The sequence below is a fragment of the Schistosoma haematobium genome, chromosome 7 (genome assembly GCF_000699445.3).
Source record: "Schistosoma haematobium chromosome 7, whole genome shotgun sequence".
Taxonomy (NCBI): Eukaryota; Metazoa; Platyhelminthes; class Trematoda; order Strigeidida; family Schistosomatidae; genus Schistosoma; species Schistosoma haematobium.
In genome coordinates, this window is record NC_067202.1 from 6941234 (window position 1) to 6962898 (window position 21665).

The window sequence follows — 21665 nt, forward strand, 5'->3', positions numbered from 1 at the left end:
AGTTTTATATAAAGAATGATATTTCCTCATAAAATCTATATTCTTCACAGGCTTCAGTTAAACTTGATATTTTAGTAGTCAGGGTAGAGGGAAAGTGTAGTGTCGATAAAAGGTTCTTCAATCTCATATAAATATATGATCAAAGTCAGTTCCGAATTGATTGATTTTCAAAATATATTTCAGTTAAGATTTCAATAAACTTGCTTATTACTGATTTGCAAAAAGTCATAACGTTCTTGGTTGTCATTCTATTAAATGGCGTATAGGGATTTATTTATGTATACATAATTTTCTTAACATGTGAAGAATATAACGACAGTTAATGATTTGCTTCGATACAGAGTTTCATAGAGTTCCATTGTGAAAAAGTGTTTCCTGTAAGTCTAGAAAATTTGACGTATTGATAAATGTCGATTGTTGATTGTCAATTTACATCCTATATTGACTAAAGTTGAAAATAACCGTTCTTTAGTTTCCGACATAATGAGTGGTTAAGCTTTAAGATCATGTTTCGTATCACGTCGAGGATACCCTAGTGCGGATTAAGATAGGGAGTTGAATAATGTTCTTTTATAATGTTTACTGACTTTAACTAGTCAAAGTGATAAAACAATGTTTACCGAACTTGAATATTTGTGATTAAAATATTCAGATCAAAGAAGTTCAACACAATTGCAAGTATTATTGTTATCTTCAGGATTATGAAAAAAGTGTTTTTCGTCTGTTTGCTTAAATCTGAAAATAACTTCGTTTCATTTTATAGATTAAATAATTTAATTCAACTAGTTGAAAGATATTCTTGATTAGTGGGGTGTATCGGAGTAGTAGTTTACTGGTTAAAGCAGTTGGGTTTCAACCAATTGACCTAAGGCTCGAACTTCGTCTCACCTACATAGGTTTAAAAAGTTGAATAGTATCATTAGCCCTCTTTCACATACATCATAGTGTGACTGAATGTTGAGTATATAAACTTGTGTTTAGTTAATGTGTTGTTAAAAAATCTGTTATTCTGTACAGTTACTTAAAATTTGTTTGTTTATTAGACTCAAAACTTCACATGTTTATAGATTGATTAACATACTGTTAAAATTGTTTATCATTATTTGAAAGGGTATACACGCAAATTACCAAATAAAAGAGTTATCTTTTTACTAGCAATTGTCTTCGAGATAGATTTTTTCCTGAAGTTCCAGTGTAAAGTTATAACCTATGGAGTCAATAATGTTAGGAATTAGTCGGTCAGTCACCGTTCGTAGTAAATGATGTTTGCAGTTAAAAGTGTAGGTCATTAAATTCTTGTTTAGTTCACTGGGCGTTATTATGCTCACCGTGATGACTGGAAGTTATGGATGCTTACTGTTAAAGATTAAGAGATTGTGAGACGTCAAAACAACTAACTAATACCCCGTAGTTTTCAGTTTTTTCATCTGCTCATATCATTCATCAGTAGCATCAAACGGAATAACAATCATTTGAAAAAAATTAACTCAACGGGATGATACATGCAAAGAAATGTTAGTGAACTAATAGATAGAGTAACCAACGTTAGAAAATGTCCATTGAGACCAAGGCTAAATGCAACATAGCTATTGGTATTTCACTTGTCTTATCCTCTTAATGGTTTTCTATACTCTACTAAATCAAATAAAAAATGTTCCAGTGTTTTGGCAGTTCCAGTCAGTAGATAATAAATGGGTTGATAAGTATTATTTTCTTCACTGATCAGTCATCTTAGGAATTTTTATCTTCAGTCTCAACTTAATGTCATTTACATCATCTCATTTAATAAAACTCCACTAAATTGATACTCATTTAAGTATTCATGAACTACTGAGATTTTATTCGAAGAATAAGTTTACTATCAACATTCATACTTTTCAAATTGTTAAATTTTTCAACGTTCTTTTTGTTGTTGTTGAAATCCCAGGATCCTAACCAATTAGTTCGAGCTTCATCATTACGTGTTTTATCCTCGATTCGTATTCCACTTATATTGCCTATTGTCACTTTAGCAATTCAAGATGCTTCGAAAGATCTTTCTCCGTATGTGCGTAAAACTGCAGCTCATGCCATTTTAAAAGTTTATAGGTTAGTAATCCAAAAAAAAAAAGATGTTATGTTTTAAAATTTTGTGTAACACTTTTATTTTTTACAGTATCTTATAAAGTACAAATTATGTTAGACATCTTATCTTAAATCATCACGGTGTTGATTTCTATTTCTTGTGTCAGTGTTGTTTCTTTGTGTGGTAGACTTCAATTACTGATTAATTGGCAATTCTTGTGTACACAATACATTCAGTTGGTAATCAATATTGAGAAATATTTATTTTAATGGTTGAGACCATGAGTCAATCAGTCAGTAACAACGTAGAACTTCGTACTTACGTACATCAGTTCGAGTTGCCATACCATATTAACACACAGATAAAATTGTCAATTCAAGTCCCGTAGTGGTACAGGTAGTAAGAGTATAAGTAGTAATCGGAAAGAATAAGGTTTGAAAATGTTATTCAAGGAGTATAATACAATGAAACAAATTTGGAAAGAGGAAAAACGGGACATGAAGAATTTAGAAGATTAGAATTTGGAAGAACACAAAGAGTGGATGCACCTGCACCATTGCAAACAATTTTGAGCCATGTCATTCAAGGTCTCTAACCATCGGTTGTTATCATCTCGCGGTCCCTAACCAGGTAGTCTACACCTACCAACATGGCTCAGTCGACTTGTCAGTGACTTCATGGATTTGTGTCATGTTTTGGACTGGTCGCCCCTAGCTTTCTTTCAACCTACTCCCACACCATTGAATATCGCATGTCACAGCAGTCGGTGGTTGGGCATACGTAACACGTGTCCCAGTCATCTCAACTGATGAAGTTTCATTATTTCATCAATTGATTTGCCATCCTTACCTAGCACCCGTTTCCTAACAACTGGATTACTTACTCGATGGTCCATGAGTCAGTTGAAGCTAGACCACTATGGAAAACCTGAAAGCACTGGACGGCCGTTTCTTCCTATTGTGGGACTCCTCAACAGTGTGCATCCACGATCCCGCCTCGTGAGATTTTTTTTTGACTGATTGTCTGTGAAGTAATTATTTAACATTATTAAAAGCCAGTGGCTATTGTTCTTTTCAATGATATTTCTCTAAAGATATGTGAGGCTTACGTATATTTAGAAAGTTGTATTTGTAGAGATTTGTGGGGTAGATTTTAGACTATACCTGCTTCAGTGCGAAGTTTCTGAAACGATAATAGAGGAAGGAATATATTCATATACGCAAGACATGGGTTGGAAGTATAGTGGTTAACTACCGGAATGGTAGTTTCATTGAGTCTTATGTTTGTTTGTCTGTGGTGGTTTATTAGTTCAGGGTTAATTATATTTGTCTGGTTCACATTTAGCGGATTCATAGCTAATTTGTAGTGTGCGAAATATCAAGTATCCATCCAAAGTGGAAATTTTTTTACCATTTTCTTCTTGCAGACATCGCATTTAATAAACATGATGTACCATAACCATGTAATCTGGATCTTCTAATATACCTCATACGGACAGTCATTGATTTTATTGTCTGATTTTGCTTCCCCTATTTTTGTTCTAATCTACTTGTACACCGCGAAGCATCGCTCACCATGAAATAACAACTAATTAAGCAGCTTTTTTCTTTAAGGAACCTGCATACCTTCAACATACTTTTTGCGTAACATAGAGGTGATTACATTGGATCTTACTATAATCAAGGTTCCTTCTTTCAATATGGAAATATTATTACCTATCAATTTGTAACTATTATTGCACTTGCAATTAATTAGCCAATGAATTATCAATCCAGAGAGTTCATTAAATTTTCATTTATCATTCGTTAATTATTCTGTTTACTAGTTTGGATCCAACTGAGAAGGACACATTGATTGAAATAATTGATCGTCTATTAAGCGATAAAACTACTGTGGTCGTTGGTAGTGCTGTACGTACATTTGAAGAAGTGTGTCCTGAACGTTTGGATTTGATACACAAGTAAATTAATTTGGGATTTTTTATTCTTTTTTTTTTACATTTCAATCGTCAGATTTGGAAGTTAGAATTCTTCCGTTTACACCACGAACTAACTTTATCTAAACAACTATTTAAATTCAGGAAGCAATTGCCAGCTGTTTTGTTCTAGTATGAAACTCCTCAACAGGACTGATCCACTATAAAACCGTGGGTGAAACCTACGACCTTGAGGATTTCGAGGCGAGGGCTTGATTATTAGACCCTTTAGTCACTGTCCAACGGTTTACATTTATGTCTTCAATCAATCTTTGATATTTGATCTAGTTGCCAAATCTCAAATAAAATTTTTCTCCTTGTCGAGCTCTGGTTTATCATAATGATGATGACACTTTAAAGATAAGTAGGGTGGTGACCGATATAATTGAATACTTATTTCCCTAGATGACAGACCAATACTGAAAGTCTTTTGAGTCTGAATGCAGGAAAACATATTGTATTGATATGTATTGACTATTTTTTAGTAGAAATGGAAGTCATTTAAAAACCACCAAAACTAGTATCATTTTTAAGAAATCTGTCATCTTTTTTGTCGCAAATTAACTTTTATTGGTCTAATTCATGAACTGACTTTGGCTAGACAACCACTGTATACCAGAAAACATTGGACAAATGTTTTTTTCGTAGTGTTGGTATCCTCAGCAGTGCTCACTAATGACCCTTTTGGGGATCGAACCCAAGACCTTCAGGTTTCGCTGTGAAAACTTGATCTATGGAGCCACTCTATCAGCGTTCGATGGTCTATGTTTGTTTTACTCCAATCGATTTGTGATATCATACGAATACTTTCTAATTCCATTGATGGTTAACTGAACTACATCCGAAATAGTTGAGCTCCACTGGTCATGATTTCTCATCAGAAATCTGGAGTTACCTCTGGAAATTAGTCACCACGAAGCCCCGTACTAAAACGAAATAGCTATCCAATGCTTTTTAGTTTTTGATGATTGTTTAACCAATGTAGGTTCCTGATGTAAACTATGAAGTTCAACAACCTTCACAAACCCTGTACACTAGTATTAATGACTCATAGTAATCCTTACTTTTTGGTCTATATTTTAATAATTTCTATAATATTTATGAGGCAAACGCTCGTTTCATTTGTAAGCTTGTTTAAGTATGAAAGTGTTTCTTCTATATAAGAAGAAAGAAGGATAAATACACTTTCATTTTTCTACATTCAGATAACTTTGTATGCTCGAGTGGATTGACTGATTGTATTGATGTAAACATGAAGTTGAAAAGTGCCTCGGGTAAACTTAGCTAAGAAAGCTTTTTAAATCGTTATTTTGAAACTTCTAATTTGCACGAGAATTCGAATTTCTCTCTATGTGAGTTGATTTCTTAGCATCTGGTTTTCAGCATTGCACTTACCGTCAGTATCAGCTATATATATGGTGCTAATATTTGTGTTCCTGGATATCTCAGAGATTTGGGATCAGAGAATTAAACGTTGGGTATAGTGAATCTACGTTTCTAACTTTTGTGTTTATCTGTCCGCACTGTCGAATTATATAGCACTCCTGCTATGTTTTAAACATAACAAAAATTTATCATCTATACTATCCTCCCATCTATTGACTATGTGAAGAAAATCCACACGTAGTGAGGGTACTTTATATAAAATAATATGACTTGTCTTTTACTTAGGAACTATCGTAAACTGTGTAATCTAGTAATGGATGTGGACGAATGGGGTCAAGTCGTTATATTGTCAATGCTTACACGTTATGCTAGGACACAGTTTCCAAATCCTGAAAAATCATTGATCACAGTAAGTTATGTTATATATGTGACTTTTCGGTTAACTATCCATCTTTTTACAACTTTCTAGTTCATTTATTTCAGGGCTTTATTTAAATGATCTCTGACATTAGTTTCTAATTGAAATCATTTGCAATTAAACGAGTTGGGATCTAAGATTGTGGATACTCATGAAGTATCGACAAAGTTGTTTTTTTTTTTTTACAAAGTATTAAGAAAGATATTGATGTGTATTTTTGTAGAAACGCTCAATCACAAATGTGTGTTAGTAGTATAGAAATGAAAGCATTTATTTTTAAGAAAATAATATATTGGAAAGCTCATACATCTAGTAAAGTTCTATATGCCTACAAAAACCCAACCTTTTCGAGCTATGCTTGTTTAAAGACTCTTTATATTCGTTAGGTGAATAGTACCTTTTGTTCTGATCCATTATTTCTGTTCACCTTTAAATCATTTTCTTGTTAAATTCTCAGATAGAAAACGATAACTCTTCAACTCCTGCAAATCTTTCATCCAATCAATCAGATAACGGTCAATCCAAGTCGATTCCGATTTCAGGAAATGGCAATAATCATAATTGTACATCATCAAAATCGGATACAATTATTACTACACCTGAAAAATCAACCCAATATTCCATGTCTGATGCTTTACCCGTACTTGATGCTGATCGAAATGCGCTTTTAAATGCTTCACGATATTTATTGCACAGTCATAATTCTGCTGTACGTAACGTTTTTGCATTATTTTTCTCAATTACAGAAAGTTTTTAAGTACTTTTTCACTTGTGTTAGAGTCACGAAGCGATTTAAGTTAGAAAACTATTGAGAACCCGAAATCACTGAGTGTCCGTCTCGTCCTAGGATATGAATCTCTACCACTGCGCATCCACAACTCTACAACTGGAAATCGAACCTAGGACCATCAATTTCGCATGCAAGCGCTTAACCACTAATCCGGGATCTAATAGTGTGCAATTCTAACTTTGGTCAGTTGACGATATTTCGCCATCATCTACTGTTGTCTTCGGTGGGTACCTTCCTCACATTCGGCACAGTTGAATTCCACTAGTCACAGTCTCATTAGGATTTCAGAAATTTCCTCTCGAAGCTAGTCACTAGTGAGCACATGATAAATATCATTTATATTGTCTTTTCCCAGAGTTGTATCAAGTATGTTATAATTTAAGAAATCTCCATGATAATTCATATTATTTTTTACAAATTCCTGCATGACTATTCAACCGTTGAGTCTACATAATCTTTTCGACTCTGACATGACTCTTGTTATGGAGTGGGATTTTATGAACGAATTTTTAATTGCTTAAATGACTTAATAAAATGCCAAATGGTAGCTGCTCACGAGATCAAACAATTGACGTTAGCCCCTTCTAATTGAGTTTATATCAACAGAAAGGATAGCTACTCAGCAGAATAGACTTCTTTCTGATAAAATAACACGCTTGTGTACAAACTGTTAATAAGAAGTAGATATGATAAGCATTCATAGGAGATTGAAGAAAGTCAGTTTTATTGGTCAGTTAAGACTTTACTAATCTTATCAACTCGATAGTTTGTTACCAACTGAAGTTACTGGCACACGTCTTACATATCACAAACCACTGTCTATTCTTGTATACAATACTGAATGGGATAGGATAAAGTTGAAAGAAGCTAGGGGTGGCTAGACCAAGACGTGACACCATCCCACCAAGTTTTCGATTGTTGGTCAAATATTTTCAAATGCGCCAAGGACATTCAGTTCTCAGGAGATTTCAGGTATGTCTTGCTGAGAAGTGAATCCTATCACGTAACCTAGGTCCATGGTTCCCTGCTGACCATCTTTAAACAACTATCATTCCAACATAGTACGCGCGATCTCGAGTCACTTAGACTAGTGTCCAAACTCGTCAGGACTTCACAAAAATCATGTTGTTCACTACTCAAAGGCCAGTCAGTATAAATTATGTTGTGCTCTAACTGAAAAACTTTTGACAAACTTCAATCTACCCGGTAAATAGACTCATTCGATTCTTGTATCATTATTGTCTCACCTATGAGTGAGTATAACAATAAAGATAATGGTTTTGTTTTCTTTCTGTTTTATCTCTTCCATTTTAGGTTGTTATGGCATCTAGTCAATTGTTATTTTATTTAAATGCTAAAGATGATTATCCAAATGTAGTTCGTGCTCTAATTCGAACACTACATCGTAATCGGTAAAAAATTTTAATATTATCTTTATTAAATTATTTCGTTCTTGTAAAATGCCATGGTTTGTTTTTAATGATAATCGTGTGTCTCACTATTGTGACTAGTCTTGAAAAAGCGTTACCGAGGTTTCTAGTTAGAATCTGCAATTTCGAGGCGGAGTGCTACCAATTCAAAAATGCAACAAACATCACTTAATACCACTGGATGTTCTTCACTCTGTTTTGTAATTTGGTGAAAATAGCAAATATAGACCATTTCGAACCTACGCAGTGGTATTAAGAGGTAAAAGTACAATATACTGACGACCCTGCAAGATTGGTCAGTCAGTCACAAAACGCTGCCTAGTTATAAAATAATTATCAATACAAAGCAATTAAATTATAATGGAAGCACAAGTCCGATCGGATCGATTAACCATCACATCTCAAATTATCCATTTTAGCAAGGGAGAAAGGTCAAGTTTGTATATTAGGGGTTGATCAAGTGTTGTGAGTTAGGATTATCAGCCGATAGTGTTTCTGTCACCAGTTGATACCAGCGATAGTGCAAAAGGGTTAGGGTTAAGTAATAAGAGTTAAGCTGGAGTTCTGAGTTAGGTTTACAAATGAAGGTTTGGGTTTTCATCAAAAACGGACGTCAACCATAATGCGATACTCTTATACCCCTATTTAGCCTGTTACCTCTCGTGAAACATAGGCTTCCGACCAGGATTGTCCAACCAACTCTGTTCTAGGTTTTTTTTTCCAATTGTTGCCAAGTGCCGTTCATTCTTCTGATATCTGCTCCAGCTTCCTAACTGAATGTGTTCTTTCCACTTGATGTGTGGGCGTTATGACACCTCTTATCTTTTCACCTTGAGAATTCCAAGTTAGGGCTTGGTTTGTGATGTAGCTTGGTGATTTCTGTAATATGTATCCTATCCACATCCAACGTCTTGTCCTAATTTCCTCTTCAGCTGGGATCTGTTTTGTTTTGTGCTACAATAGGTTGTTGCTGATGTTATCTGACCAACGAATGTGCAGTATCTTGCATAAACAACTGTTTATAAATATCTATACTTTTTTTGATGATAGTTTCAGTAGTTCATCATGTTTCATTCTACTCATGATTACTTTTTTCTTTCTTTTTAATCAGATAATATCAGCTTTGTGATATCTTCTCCTCTATGTGTATTTTTTTTTTACTATCTAGCGAAGTTCAATATATTGTTTTAAGTAATATAGCAAGTTTAATAACAATTGAACATCGTAATTTATTTGAACCATATCTACGATCATTCTTCATTTTTTCAACTGATTCACTTCAAGTGAAATTGTTAAAATTAGAAATTCTTAGTAGTTTAATCACAGAAACATCAAGTTCGGTTATTCTACGTGAATTTCAAGTAGGTTGTTTCGTTTTTTTTCTTTTCTATTTAAAATAGCTATTTATTGGATATAGAATAACTTCCGACACTTAGTCTTTGCAGTTATAAATGTATACATATGTAAATACAATATCTTGTGTAAGAGATTTATTTAAGATTTAATCTAAATCATTAATGTTATCCACATTTTTATATAAATCATATGTATATGTTAGGATGTTAAAGGTAATCGATAGGAAACCCTGGATCTAGTTTTCGTGTTATTCACCACTCCTCTGCAAGATGTAGCTGTAATTTTGAGGAGACTGATGTTTTACATTGGATCTGAATCAACATTACCCGTCTTCACAGACCAAAATGTTATCAATGAGTTACTTGAAGGAAGCAGATAACTTATAAACGATTGATTACCAAATAGTGGTCAGTGTTATATTTGTATAATCCTGACAAGTGTTGATCGAATTCAATAGATTAGCTTGTGTTTGGCCACTAGTCTAAGTGGCATGATGTCACATCTATTATGTTAGGACATTAGACACTTGGATGTATTGATATGTTAAATGCGATCACCTGAAGAAAACATGAAATAGGCGAAATGTAATCATATCTGAGTGGTTGTTAGTTGGAATAAATCAAAATCACGATTTATTACTTATGCGTTGGGGAGTTATATTGTATGTGTGTAGTCATGCAAGAAGGAGAGCTCAACATAGAGCTGGTTGGAGATTCCTGGTCGGCGGCGTATGTTTCACGAGGGATAACAGGCGTAAGTGATAATCACATGAGTGTTACAGAATATTACAAAACAATCGTTAGATCTTCCTGATCTTACTGTTTGGTAGTTCGGGGAATGATTAATTGTATTGCTTGGTCTATCGATCTTTTATCATAAGCATTAGACTGCATTAACAGACTCATATTTAGTTGGTAAAAATATGAAAAACTGACTCCTTTAAACCCAAAGTAAGTTGATTGATATTAATTCAGTAGTTGAAAATTTACTACTCTAAATATCAAGCGTCTTGGGATTTGTCTCAGGACTTCATTGATTTCATATTTTTCTGACTTGATATCTGTATATCATCTTGACGCATTGTGTGATACTATTTTCATTAGGAAAGCGCAAAACGCATAACTCATTTATTTATTTGCATTCGTTAGTTGAAAATGTTAATCCATTGATTTTGTAAATTGTATACTTACACTAAATTGTTGAATTATTAATACTAACTACTGTCAGTTCAATATATTCAGATTCACCTACTGAGTGAATATTTTAAAGGGAGTTAGACTTGTTTACTATTGAATCTTAACTCAGTGGTTTTAGACGTTAAGCGTTCGTGTGCGAGTTCGAAGGTCCTGAGTTCTATCCCCAATAGGAGTCCCTTACTAGGACGAGGTAACTGTTCAATGCTTCCCGATTTACATCAGTCGTCTAACTTAGATCGGTTCATGATCGTGATATATATTTGATTGTACATTTTTATGTGTTGAGCAGTTACAGATCATCGCTGGTTCACATCGCTTGGTTTACAGATGAATCTTTCTATAACTGTTATGGCTTTTGTACGCTGATCAGTATCACATGTTGAAGAATTTTAATTATAAAGTTAATTCCACATCTGAAGTTCCTTCTGTAGCCTAGTATTATAATTTTGAACAATTATACGTCTAACATGCACCGTTAACGATGAGCTGGCTCATACCATAAGTGAAAGAGAACTGTGTAGCAGGTCCGTAATGAACTAACGGTAACTTAAGAACGATGTAACACACAACAACCGTCTATGAATCATGGAATATCTTACAAGCAGGACAATACAAAAAATTTATTAAGTATTGAATAATTATACGATGGGAATATAAGCAATAACTTCACGTAGGAGACAGTTCAAAAAATTCAACTTTCCCTATAATCATATATATATATATATATATATATATATATATATATATATATATATATATATATATATATAGTCCATTAATTGGTCCTGGAAGTTACCATTCCTTTATTCTTTGTTCTGATGTAAATTTCTTTTCTTTATAATTACGCTTCATATTATCTTTTGTAGTATTACGTTAATAGTTTCGATGAGGAATTTGTTACTGCAACAATTCAAGCAATTGGACGATGTGCTAGCATCGTTCCACAAATATCAGATGTTTGTCTAGGTGGTCTTCTTCGATTAATGTCCAGACCGAAAGGTAAATTATCTTTCGTCATTACTTAGCTTTTTTCTCGTTTTCTGTGTTCATCTTACCTCTTTTCCGTCATTGAATTCAGCTACTTTTCTTCACTGTTAATCGGGATTGTCGATTAAGTTATTTTATATGATCACAATGGTTTGTTAATCCTTGTTGTAAATCTTCATTGGCTGAGGTAGTTGGTATACGCCACTATCGCTTACCTTGATTCGCATTATTTGCTGGTGCATAGGTAGGTTGTAAGAAAGACAGATGTGGCCAAACACATACGTAACATCAGTCATTAAATGTTGGACTGAGCTGTTTAGGCTGATGTAGCACACTCGGTTGAGGTCCGAACTACAACCGCGACCAGTGGTTCAGAGACTTGGACTAACATGGCTCACAATTAATCTAAGTGATGCAAATGGATTCACAAATTGTCTTCCGTTAAATTTCAATTTTAAAAATTATCTCTTACTTTTTCATTTGGCGAATTTATCCTTCTCGAATCATGTCGTTTATATCTAATCTTTTCTACCAACACTGTCACTAATACTGCTTACATCAATTTCATTTCACTACGCTGGTTTGGTTTGTCGATTTGGGCCTATGGGTACATGTCAAGTTCCGTCGATCTAGCTACCGGCACGTTGTGCTGATGAAGACTTAATAGCGCAAAACTTAGGTCAAACAGAGTTTCATTTTGACTATCTTCAACCATCTAACGTCGAAACGACATAGTGTACGCGTTTTCAAATCACCTAGGCTATTGGCCATATTGAAATTTGATCGGTAGAATTCGATCAACGCTAGGCATAGCTAGACAAACATGATGTTCACTATTCAGTGATAATCCTGTTATAAATATCTATGTTCTACAGAAGGTCGGTCGCTCCCTGAGTAGCTCAGGAACAAACAAGTTGGAATTAGGCCACTCGTATAAATGACTTGGCGTCGCGGGAAATGTGTCTTGATGTCAGGTTGTTCAAAGTGGTCGACAAGAGACTCTGGACCACTGTTCTATGTTAGTTAGCTCTTGTTAGTTTCAGCTCATTTAGCTCAATAATAACTCATACTGTGAAGTGGGTGGCATGTGCTGGAATCCGATTCAAACCATCAGTTTCTTCAAGATTACATATACGTCTTGCAGCAGTATTAATGTAAATCAGTGGATCACATTTTTTCTAATAAATTTCGATGTGGTACTAAGTTAATCATAGAGTCACACAATATCTTCAGTCAATCAATATCTATGGGCAAATGCATTATTGTGATCGTTTATCACGTAAACATCTTACTAATTTAAAATTCTTATCGTTTCTTTTAGAAAAAATCATGGGCGAATGCGTGATTGTACTAAGAAAATTATTACAAATGAAAGTAAGTAAACATTTTCAATATTTATACTGTAAGCCACTTTTATATTGTATATTTTATTAATTGAAGCTGTTAAAAATCATGATTATCTGGGGTATTTCGCAACTTTTCTTAAGTTCGAATTGTGCCACTACATTGCAACCCGGTATTCTTAATGATTAGGCTTTCTTTTCAGGATTTCATGGTCTTGGGTTAGTTCCCTGGTTGAATCATAAGTACACACTTTAATTTCCTCATCAACTCCCTAATCTCTATGGAATCCATATCATTGTTAGTAAAGATTTGAATTTTCTCTTTGATGTAACCATTTTATCATATACTTTTAAAGTATAGACTGATAGTGTTGGGAACGAAGACTTAGTTGCGCTAAATGAATTTATTGTTTTATGCGAAATAACACAATGCCTTTGCAAAATGTGAGAATCATACATTAAATACATCATTTGTACATCTTTTTTGAGTCGTTCTTTACATACTTCATCATTCTTCCAATTCAGTTGTTATTTCAACTGCTCTCTGTCTTCCTATCTGTTCTCTTTATTTCAACTTTCTACTGGTTAGCACTACGCTTCCTATTCCTGCTACATACTGCTTACATCTGTCAACATAAGTAGCCCATACCATAATGGTTACTAGCAATGGGATCCTGAATATTCGTGTTTCGTCCTATTTGAGACTCATCAGCCGAGCGTATCTGTATCAAGTCATCAAATTACTTCTAACAAGTGTCTTTCCACAATGTAGGCAACTGGCAAGTGGTAAGCACACCCACCTCTTTGATTACTGACTGCCTGAGTCATTTATATTACTGCCTTAATTATTTCAAGCTTTCTTTTAATTAAGTAGTATTATTTTCGGTTTGTTTTTATTTGATTATTATCTCCTTACTCCATAGACAACTGATCATAAAGAAATTATTACACATATAGCTCAGTTAGCAGATACTATGACAATTCCGACAGCTTTAGCATCGATATTATGGCTTCTGGGTGAATTCAGTCATCGTGTTCCAAAAATCGCACCTGATATCTTGCGTAAAATGGCCAAATCTTTTACACAACAAGAAACTATTGTTAAATTTCAGGTAATTATATTTATTGTTAGTTTTAAACACATAAATCGTCAATGGTATGTACCTGTTTTAATAGTGCTTATTCTACTTATATATGGTTTGTAGGATATTTTGGGCAATATACTTACTCACTTACACTTGTTACCTTTCATACAGAAGCATACGCCGCTCACCAGCATTATCCATCGAATTCTGTTCTAGGCAATCCTTTACAGTTGATCCCAGTTACTATTCATCCTTTTGGTATCTGCTTCCGATTCTCAACTCAGTGTGTTCTTTGGCCTTCCTCTTTCCCGTTCCCCTTTAGGATTTCAAGCTAAAGCTTGCCTCATGATGTAGTTTGTTGATTTCCTCAATGTATGCCTTATCTACCTTTAACGTCCTTTCTCTAATTTCCTCTTCATCTGCAAGTTGATTTGTTCTCTCCCACATTAGATTGTTGCTGATGGTATTCTTCCAACGGATACTGAGTATCTTGCGTTAACAGTTGCTTATAAATACTTGTACCTTTTTGATTACATATAGCTCAATTATCTCCGATTAATATCTTGTGAAACTACGGTTATAAATTAATTCCTAGTAGGATCATCGTGTGTTGAAATATAACGGACTAATCAGAATATGATATGTGATATTTGAGAGGTAATTTTAGTGAGATTTATGAAACTATTAATACAAATCCATCAAATAACTTTACCCACTACATTTCATGACTACTAATCTGAATTATCTTTTTGGAAATCCGTAAGTGTCAAAATCTCAGCACGGGTTCGCAAAGCTCAATTTACGTTCATCAACTTAATCCACTTGTGACGTTGGAAGGTTGGAATAAAGTTAGGGCCGGCCAAAACAAGATGTCACATCATTCCATGAAGTTCTTGACAATTGGACTGACCCATATCAATGGGTATAGAACACCTGGTTGAGGTTTACATGATTAACGTAACAGATAGTTAGAAACTTTCAATGCCATGCCTCGAGAACAATGGCTCAGGTATATTCATTTACTGTCTTTCTCTAGAAACTGAGTCCCGAAATCTTATACCTCTTTTATTTTTCTACTACTTGAGGATTTGTCGTGAAATAATTTTATTACTGTGCTAATATGGTATGGCAACTCAAATCCACGCACGTATGCATTAGGTTCTACGTTGTGTATGGTGGACTTGTTAAGCGTATTTTATCTGTAATAACCATCTCCTGTAAAGATTTATCTCAATCTCCCACAACGATTGTTTTTCATATCTCATATCAGATTTATTTCATCCTTTATTCATCAATTTATATGTTAATAGCACAATGAGGTGGCAAATTCATATATCTTCAGCTTGAAATATGCTTAATGTAGCTTCTTTTTGTGAACACATAAATGTAGTTTCATGTACTATTGGAGTATTTATACTCCTTCATTTATTTTTTTTCTTCCATGAACATACACCTATCTCTGATGTATGTATGTTACGTGATTGTAAGTAGTCAGTACAAAGAGATTTCATTCTTTGTTAATACATTAGCAAGGTATATCTAAAACTCCTTAGCAATTGATTCCATGTTATAATTTCGAAACCATATCGTTTAATGTCGAATTTAAAGACATTATCGGAAAACAGTTGGTCTAGCTTTGACTACATTGTAGAACTGAAGTAATCACAGTAATCCAATCATTTTGATATCATACATATTGTTCAACCATTAATGTTAATTATAATTTGATTATCAAATAAGTTAGCAGAATATTATGTTCCAAGTCCTACATTATGTTAATTAATTGTGAAACCAGTCCATACGATTATCTAGTTGTTAGAGTTTTGTAACTTTCTATCCACTCACATCAATGAGATACATCTCCATTCACGAAGGAAAGTAACGTACTAGAATTAAGGTTTATCTTTTCAAATGTTCATACTACTTGTTATCAGATTATTGTTTAATGATCATTTCAGTATTTCAGTAGTAGTTTATACGTTTTCATCTTTTCTTTTCTTTTTTTTTTTTTACCAAAACAAAATGATTTCCTTCTAGATTATTAATTTAGCAGCCAAATTATGCATTGTCAATCCGCGTCAAACACTTATTCTAACACAATATATCTTCAATTTAGCTAAATACGACACTAATTATGATATACGTGATAAAGCTCGATTTTTAAGAGGTTTATTATTTCCACAAATTATTACAAATGTAAGTCTAACTTCTTTTATTGTGGCTAGCGTTAACAATATGGTATTATGATGAGTTGTTATACATGATATAGTTAACTGTCATCATCGTCTTCACAAAATATTAGGGTAGTTAAAGTATTAGTGAAAAGTTGAAAGACCACTGAATATGTATATTTTTCACGGAGACTGTCAGCTTGTACCTATATAAAATATAGTGTAATTCTATAAAGTAGTTGAGTACTCTTTTGCGTTATATAGTCAATTGCAGATAACCGTTAGTTCTCGGAAATTCTTTGCCAAATTTTTTCAGAAACTGAGAAAAGGTTCAAAACACTTTGGATAATCAGAGTTCAGTGATAATATATTATATGTCGCATTCTTGTTGGATAGTTATCGAGTTTCTTACTAAATTTAGCATGTTTTCGGAAATTTCTAGAACATTAAAGTCATACACAGATGTATAAATGTTCTCATTCCCTGTGCCTACAGTATCATTCTAAGATAAGCTTGTTTCACACTTCCGTTTGCCTTCCAAGTTTAGGAGATTCTGAGTGATTATCGAGTGTTTAGAAAGTCATCAATAAGTGATAAAATACCAAGCGTATCAATATAATGATGACACAAATCAGTAGTTGAAAGACCGCAATAAAAATTGAAACACAAGAAATACACTTTAAAGGAAATAAATAACACTAGATAATAACAAGTTAGGAAATAGTAATTAGCTCAAGATTTATAGGAAATGGGAACTGCTTGAAACCGCCTTGTTTCATCCAATATCTGTTACTATTAATTACAAGTATTATGCAGTTCCCGGTTAAGTATTCTTTATCAACACTATTTGTCAGTAATTTCATACATTCATACTATCTGTTTATTATACCTATTCCTGGATTTCTACCATCTTATTACAGTACCATCCAGTGTTGAATTAAGTTAGCTTACTGCAATCTCTTCAGTCGGTGTAGGTTTTAACCTTATCAATCAATTTGCCGTTTCCACCCAGTAACTTCCGTTGATTAATGTCTGACTGATTTACTCAACGTCAAATCTCAGTATTAATTATTCACTTTTTCTAACACATGTAGAAAATGTTTTAAACATATCCATGATAAAGCACTTACAGCCCACATGTGTTTTCTATTTTCTATATTATATCATTTATTATGCTGATTCAATGAACCAACCAGTATGGCATCTAACTCACAATATATTTCATCTCTTATCTTTATTTATGATTCGGGTATTTTGAATTTTGTTTTTTTTTTTAAATATATGGACCAAAATTCTTCTTCGTTTTTAATGGAAAATCAATCTTGTTTTAATTACAGCCAACTCTGATTAGCGACGACAGTTCATCATCACCTGGAGTCCATAAAAATGCATTGAAATCAAATACTACTAATAATAATATTAGTAGTAATACATTTTTATCTAAAAATATTCGTAAAATCTGTTTAGCCACTAAACCGGCACCAATAATCAAATCACAATTTGAAGGTAAGTTGTTACTATTGTTTCTCTTTCATAGCTTGAAGTGACTTTTTGGCATTGAATTATTGTATACTACTGATTTACTTGGAATTAAAAGAACTAACAAACATCTAGGTCAATCTGCTGTAAACAACATAACACCTGGGATATATATAGATATATCGGTTCAAGTTGCCAGTTCATATCACTACACCAAGATGAATTTACCAAAACAAGTTTCAGAGTACTAGTAGACGTAGAAGGAATACTAGTAATCATAGAAAAGATTAGACATAGATGATACGACTGACGAAGAAAGAATGAACCCGCAGAATAAAAAGTGTAAAATAATTTCAAAGTTCCAGATCCCAAGGCAAATAAAGGGTGAGTACATCTAAAAAGTTATTATCGATTGCAAGGTACGTCATCTAACATCCGTAGTCATTCGTTACGATAATTAAATTCATCTCAATCAGGGATAAACTGCAATTCTGTATGCATGTTACTTTGAACTATGAATCGTTTCCAAATGAAAGCTATTGTTATGATACACATATTTACTTATTTAAATATCGGTGCGAAGGAGTACCAAAATATATATGCCACACAAAAGGTAGTTGTCATTAAATTTGTGTATGGTTTGCGATACTATCTGTGTGCCCCAAACAGAAGCAGATGTCTTTCGCGGATTACCGTTTCCCGAGCCTTGGACCTAGAAATCTAATCCACAAGGCAGTGGATCAACGTTAGGATATACGGTCCCATGATAAACAGTAACCGACAGTAGTTCATGTGCCAATTATCCCCTCAGGATCTCGAAACTCATGTATACCACAAGTTTGGGATCCGTGTTTTTGAATAATCTTAGATGGATCCTCCGTACTCACAAACCGGGTTTAAGCGCCGGACAGTCTCTTTCTATCCTCTAACTTTTGTACACAACACCCCTTCTCAAGAAGGCAGTGAATAGAAATTTCCCGCATGTGGCTATATACGCGTGGCCATGTAAGAGCATTTGGAGAGGAATAGTGGACTCTCACCACCACCGTCTCTACGAGGGCATTTTGGGGTATGATACACCTACACAGTTATTATATGTGAAAATTATACACAGTTGCCTAAACAAATCTAGGTGAATCCGGATGTATACATATAAGCGAACAATCGATAATGTATAAATGCCTATATATTTTACACTAAGTCTTCAATATTAGTGAAGGCGTTAGAGAATGAAACGATGTATTACAAACCTTATTATTATTTATTTATTTATTTAAACACATAAACATCGGTACAAGGAGGCACCAAATACATATGCGCCACATAAATCATTCGATTTGTGTGAGGGCTGGGATACTTCCCGGGTGCCCAAACCGAAGCAGGTGGTTTACTTAGGGGCCACACTCCGAGCCTTGGACCTGAAGGTCTGACCCACAAGGCAATGGAGCATCGTGAGCAGATGCAGTCCCATGGTAGCCGGTTACCAACGATTGGTTCATACGCCATTTGTTCCTTCAGGATACTGGAGCCCATGTGCACCATTGGTTTGGAATCCGGTTAAAGCGCCGGACATTCGCTTTTCGTCCTCTCAATTTCTTAAACAACACCCCCGTGGTGCGAGAAGGCAGTGAGTAGGACTTCCCTGGCTGTTTGTTATTGTGTTTCTACTAAGTCGTTTAGTAAAATTAGGCAGCACTTAGGTTGTAAATTACAGGTATAGCATCATCGTTTATTTATTTAGTAGTGATTGTTGTCAGGCTTTTTCTACTGATATGTGACGTGTCCGAATAGTGATTATTTGAGAATATCCGATCAATATTATATATATATATATCGAACAGAGTCGAATCCTACAACAGCTACTTTACTTTACGACGTTGGAAAGTTTGACTATCCTTTTTACGTAAAAGTATGACTCGAAGATGAGTATCTTAGTCAGTTCATAGTTAAATATAGAATTATCCATTAACCACAGTGTTATCATTATCCAATTAGATCAATATCGACTTTTTTTTACCAATTTTAGAGTATCTTCTCTAAAAGTCTTTGAATCGACGTGTGTACATAAACTAATTTGAGCAGTAAATTTTTTTTCCATATCTTCTACTCTTTCTTTTTGACTGGTCGTCTAGAAAATAGTCAGACAGTCATTGTCTTGGAGTGTAAATATATAAAGTATCAGTTATTCACAAAAATAATATATAACCATATATAATTGGTACCTAATACTTAAAAAACTATTTTTTTTCCGGTTATTTGTATATTTTTCTAATACTTATAAATCTTCCCTTGTCTAGGTAGATCCAACTTTCGTCTAGGTACATTATCGCATATTTTACAACATTGTTTATCCGGTTATCAAGAACTTACCGATTGGCCAACTATCCCACCAGATCCATGGTCACGTGTTATCGCAACACCTCTTCAATCAACCGCTACTTCGAATGATAGTGAATCTTCTGAAATGAATTCACCTAAATCATCTGTTCTACATGTTAAACATCGGATAGATGAAAAAAAGAAAGATCGTTTTGGAAATATTTCCTTAAATGAGTTCTTCTCAGAAACAGAAGATGATGATGATGAGGAGGAGGAGGAGGAAGAGGAGAATGAAAAGGAAATGAATGGATTAATTGATGAAAGACAAGAAGGAAATAAAAAAGCTAAACGTACATTGTCAGTAAGTTGTAATTTTTTTTGTATTGATGAACAATTAATACAATAATATTCTATAGTTTATATTCGGATTGATTTTGGCTAGTTGATATTTAGAAAATTAAGAAGCATGGTAGACAAATGATTTGTTTGCGTATGGGTCTCCTTAATAGCAGTACACATCCATAGTTATAAACTAAAACGAAATATCTTCTTAATTCATTTCCTTTTAAATCGTTTTTCTTGTCTACCTGTGAATATTTAAGGAAATATTAAGATTCCATACAGATCAGATGATTACTTTGTTATAGTTTCCAAGTGCTACTCACAGTGTGCACAACTAAGAGTTGATATATAAGAGAAATAAATCTTTGAGAGTTATCGGTAGTCGAAAAGAGACTCTGCTTTTCTTAGGTTTTGCTCTAATTGTAACTTATTAGCGTACATGAGATTTTAAAGGAATTAACCCAATTTCAAAGTCTGAGCCGTTACTCATACTGCTGTTCGAACAGAAACTAACATAGTTACTACAGATCGACCATTGATTAGTGACCACTCACTTGTAGAAAAAAGATATAAATGTCTTGATTTTTTATTATTATTTAACTGATGTCCATAGTCTTTGATGAAAACTATCTTGAAAAATAGATTATTAATGTACAGAAAACCACCCATCTCATTAAATGCTTCCTATGATCATTAGTGAAACACCATCATAAGGAATGGATCTCTATAGAAACACTGGACAAGATCAAAGAAAGGAAGAACAAGAAGGCAGCAATTAACAACAGCCGAACACGAGCTGAGAAAGTCCAAGCACAAGCTGAATACATAGAAGCAAACAAACAAGTGAAGAGGAGCATTAGAGCCGACAAGAAGAAATACGTGGAAGAACTAGCAACGACGGCAGAAAAAGCTGCTAGAGAAGGAAATATGAAACAGCTTTACGATACAACGAAAAAACTAGCAGGGAAATACAGTAAACCAGAGAGACCGGTCAAAGACAAAGAAGGCAAGCCAATCACCGAAATTTAACAACAGAGTAACAGATGGGCGGAATACTTCGAGGAACTCCTGAATAGGCCGGCTCCAATGAATCCACCGGACATCGAAGCAGCACACATAGATCTTCCTATAGATGTCAACCCACCAACGACGGAAGAAATTAGAATGGCCGTCAGACAAATCAAGAATGGGAAAGCAGCAGGACCCGACAACATACCAGCTGAAGCACTGAAATCAGACATCGAAGCAACCACAAGCATGCTATACCTTCTATTCAAAAAGATTTGGGAGGAGGAACAAGTGCCGATGGACTGGAAAGAAGGA

The 21665-nt window shown here is 34.1% G+C and overlaps 1 protein-coding gene across 1 annotated transcript in view; it reads left to right on the plus strand.

Annotated features, from left to right (window-relative positions):
* AP3B2_1 (AP-3 complex subunit beta-2) overlaps positions 1–21665 on the plus strand; it is a 73059-nt gene that overhangs the window by 33692 nt on the left and 17702 nt on the right. Inside the window, exons 6-17 of the mRNA XM_035730433.2 lie at positions 1928–2088; positions 3891–4025; positions 5712–5835; positions 6302–6553; positions 7949–8046; positions 9233–9425; positions 11483–11615; positions 12925–12977; positions 13870–14058; positions 16069–16227; positions 17540–17708; positions 19979–20361. Of these exons, the coding sequence (XP_035589380.1) occupies positions 1928–2088; positions 3891–4025; positions 5712–5835; positions 6302–6553; positions 7949–8046; positions 9233–9425; positions 11483–11615; positions 12925–12977; positions 13870–14058; positions 16069–16227; positions 17540–17708; positions 19979–20361 (2049 nt within the window). The remainder of the gene's footprint in view (positions 1–1927; positions 2089–3890; positions 4026–5711; positions 5836–6301; positions 6554–7948; positions 8047–9232; positions 9426–11482; positions 11616–12924; positions 12978–13869; positions 14059–16068; positions 16228–17539; positions 17709–19978; positions 20362–21665) is intronic.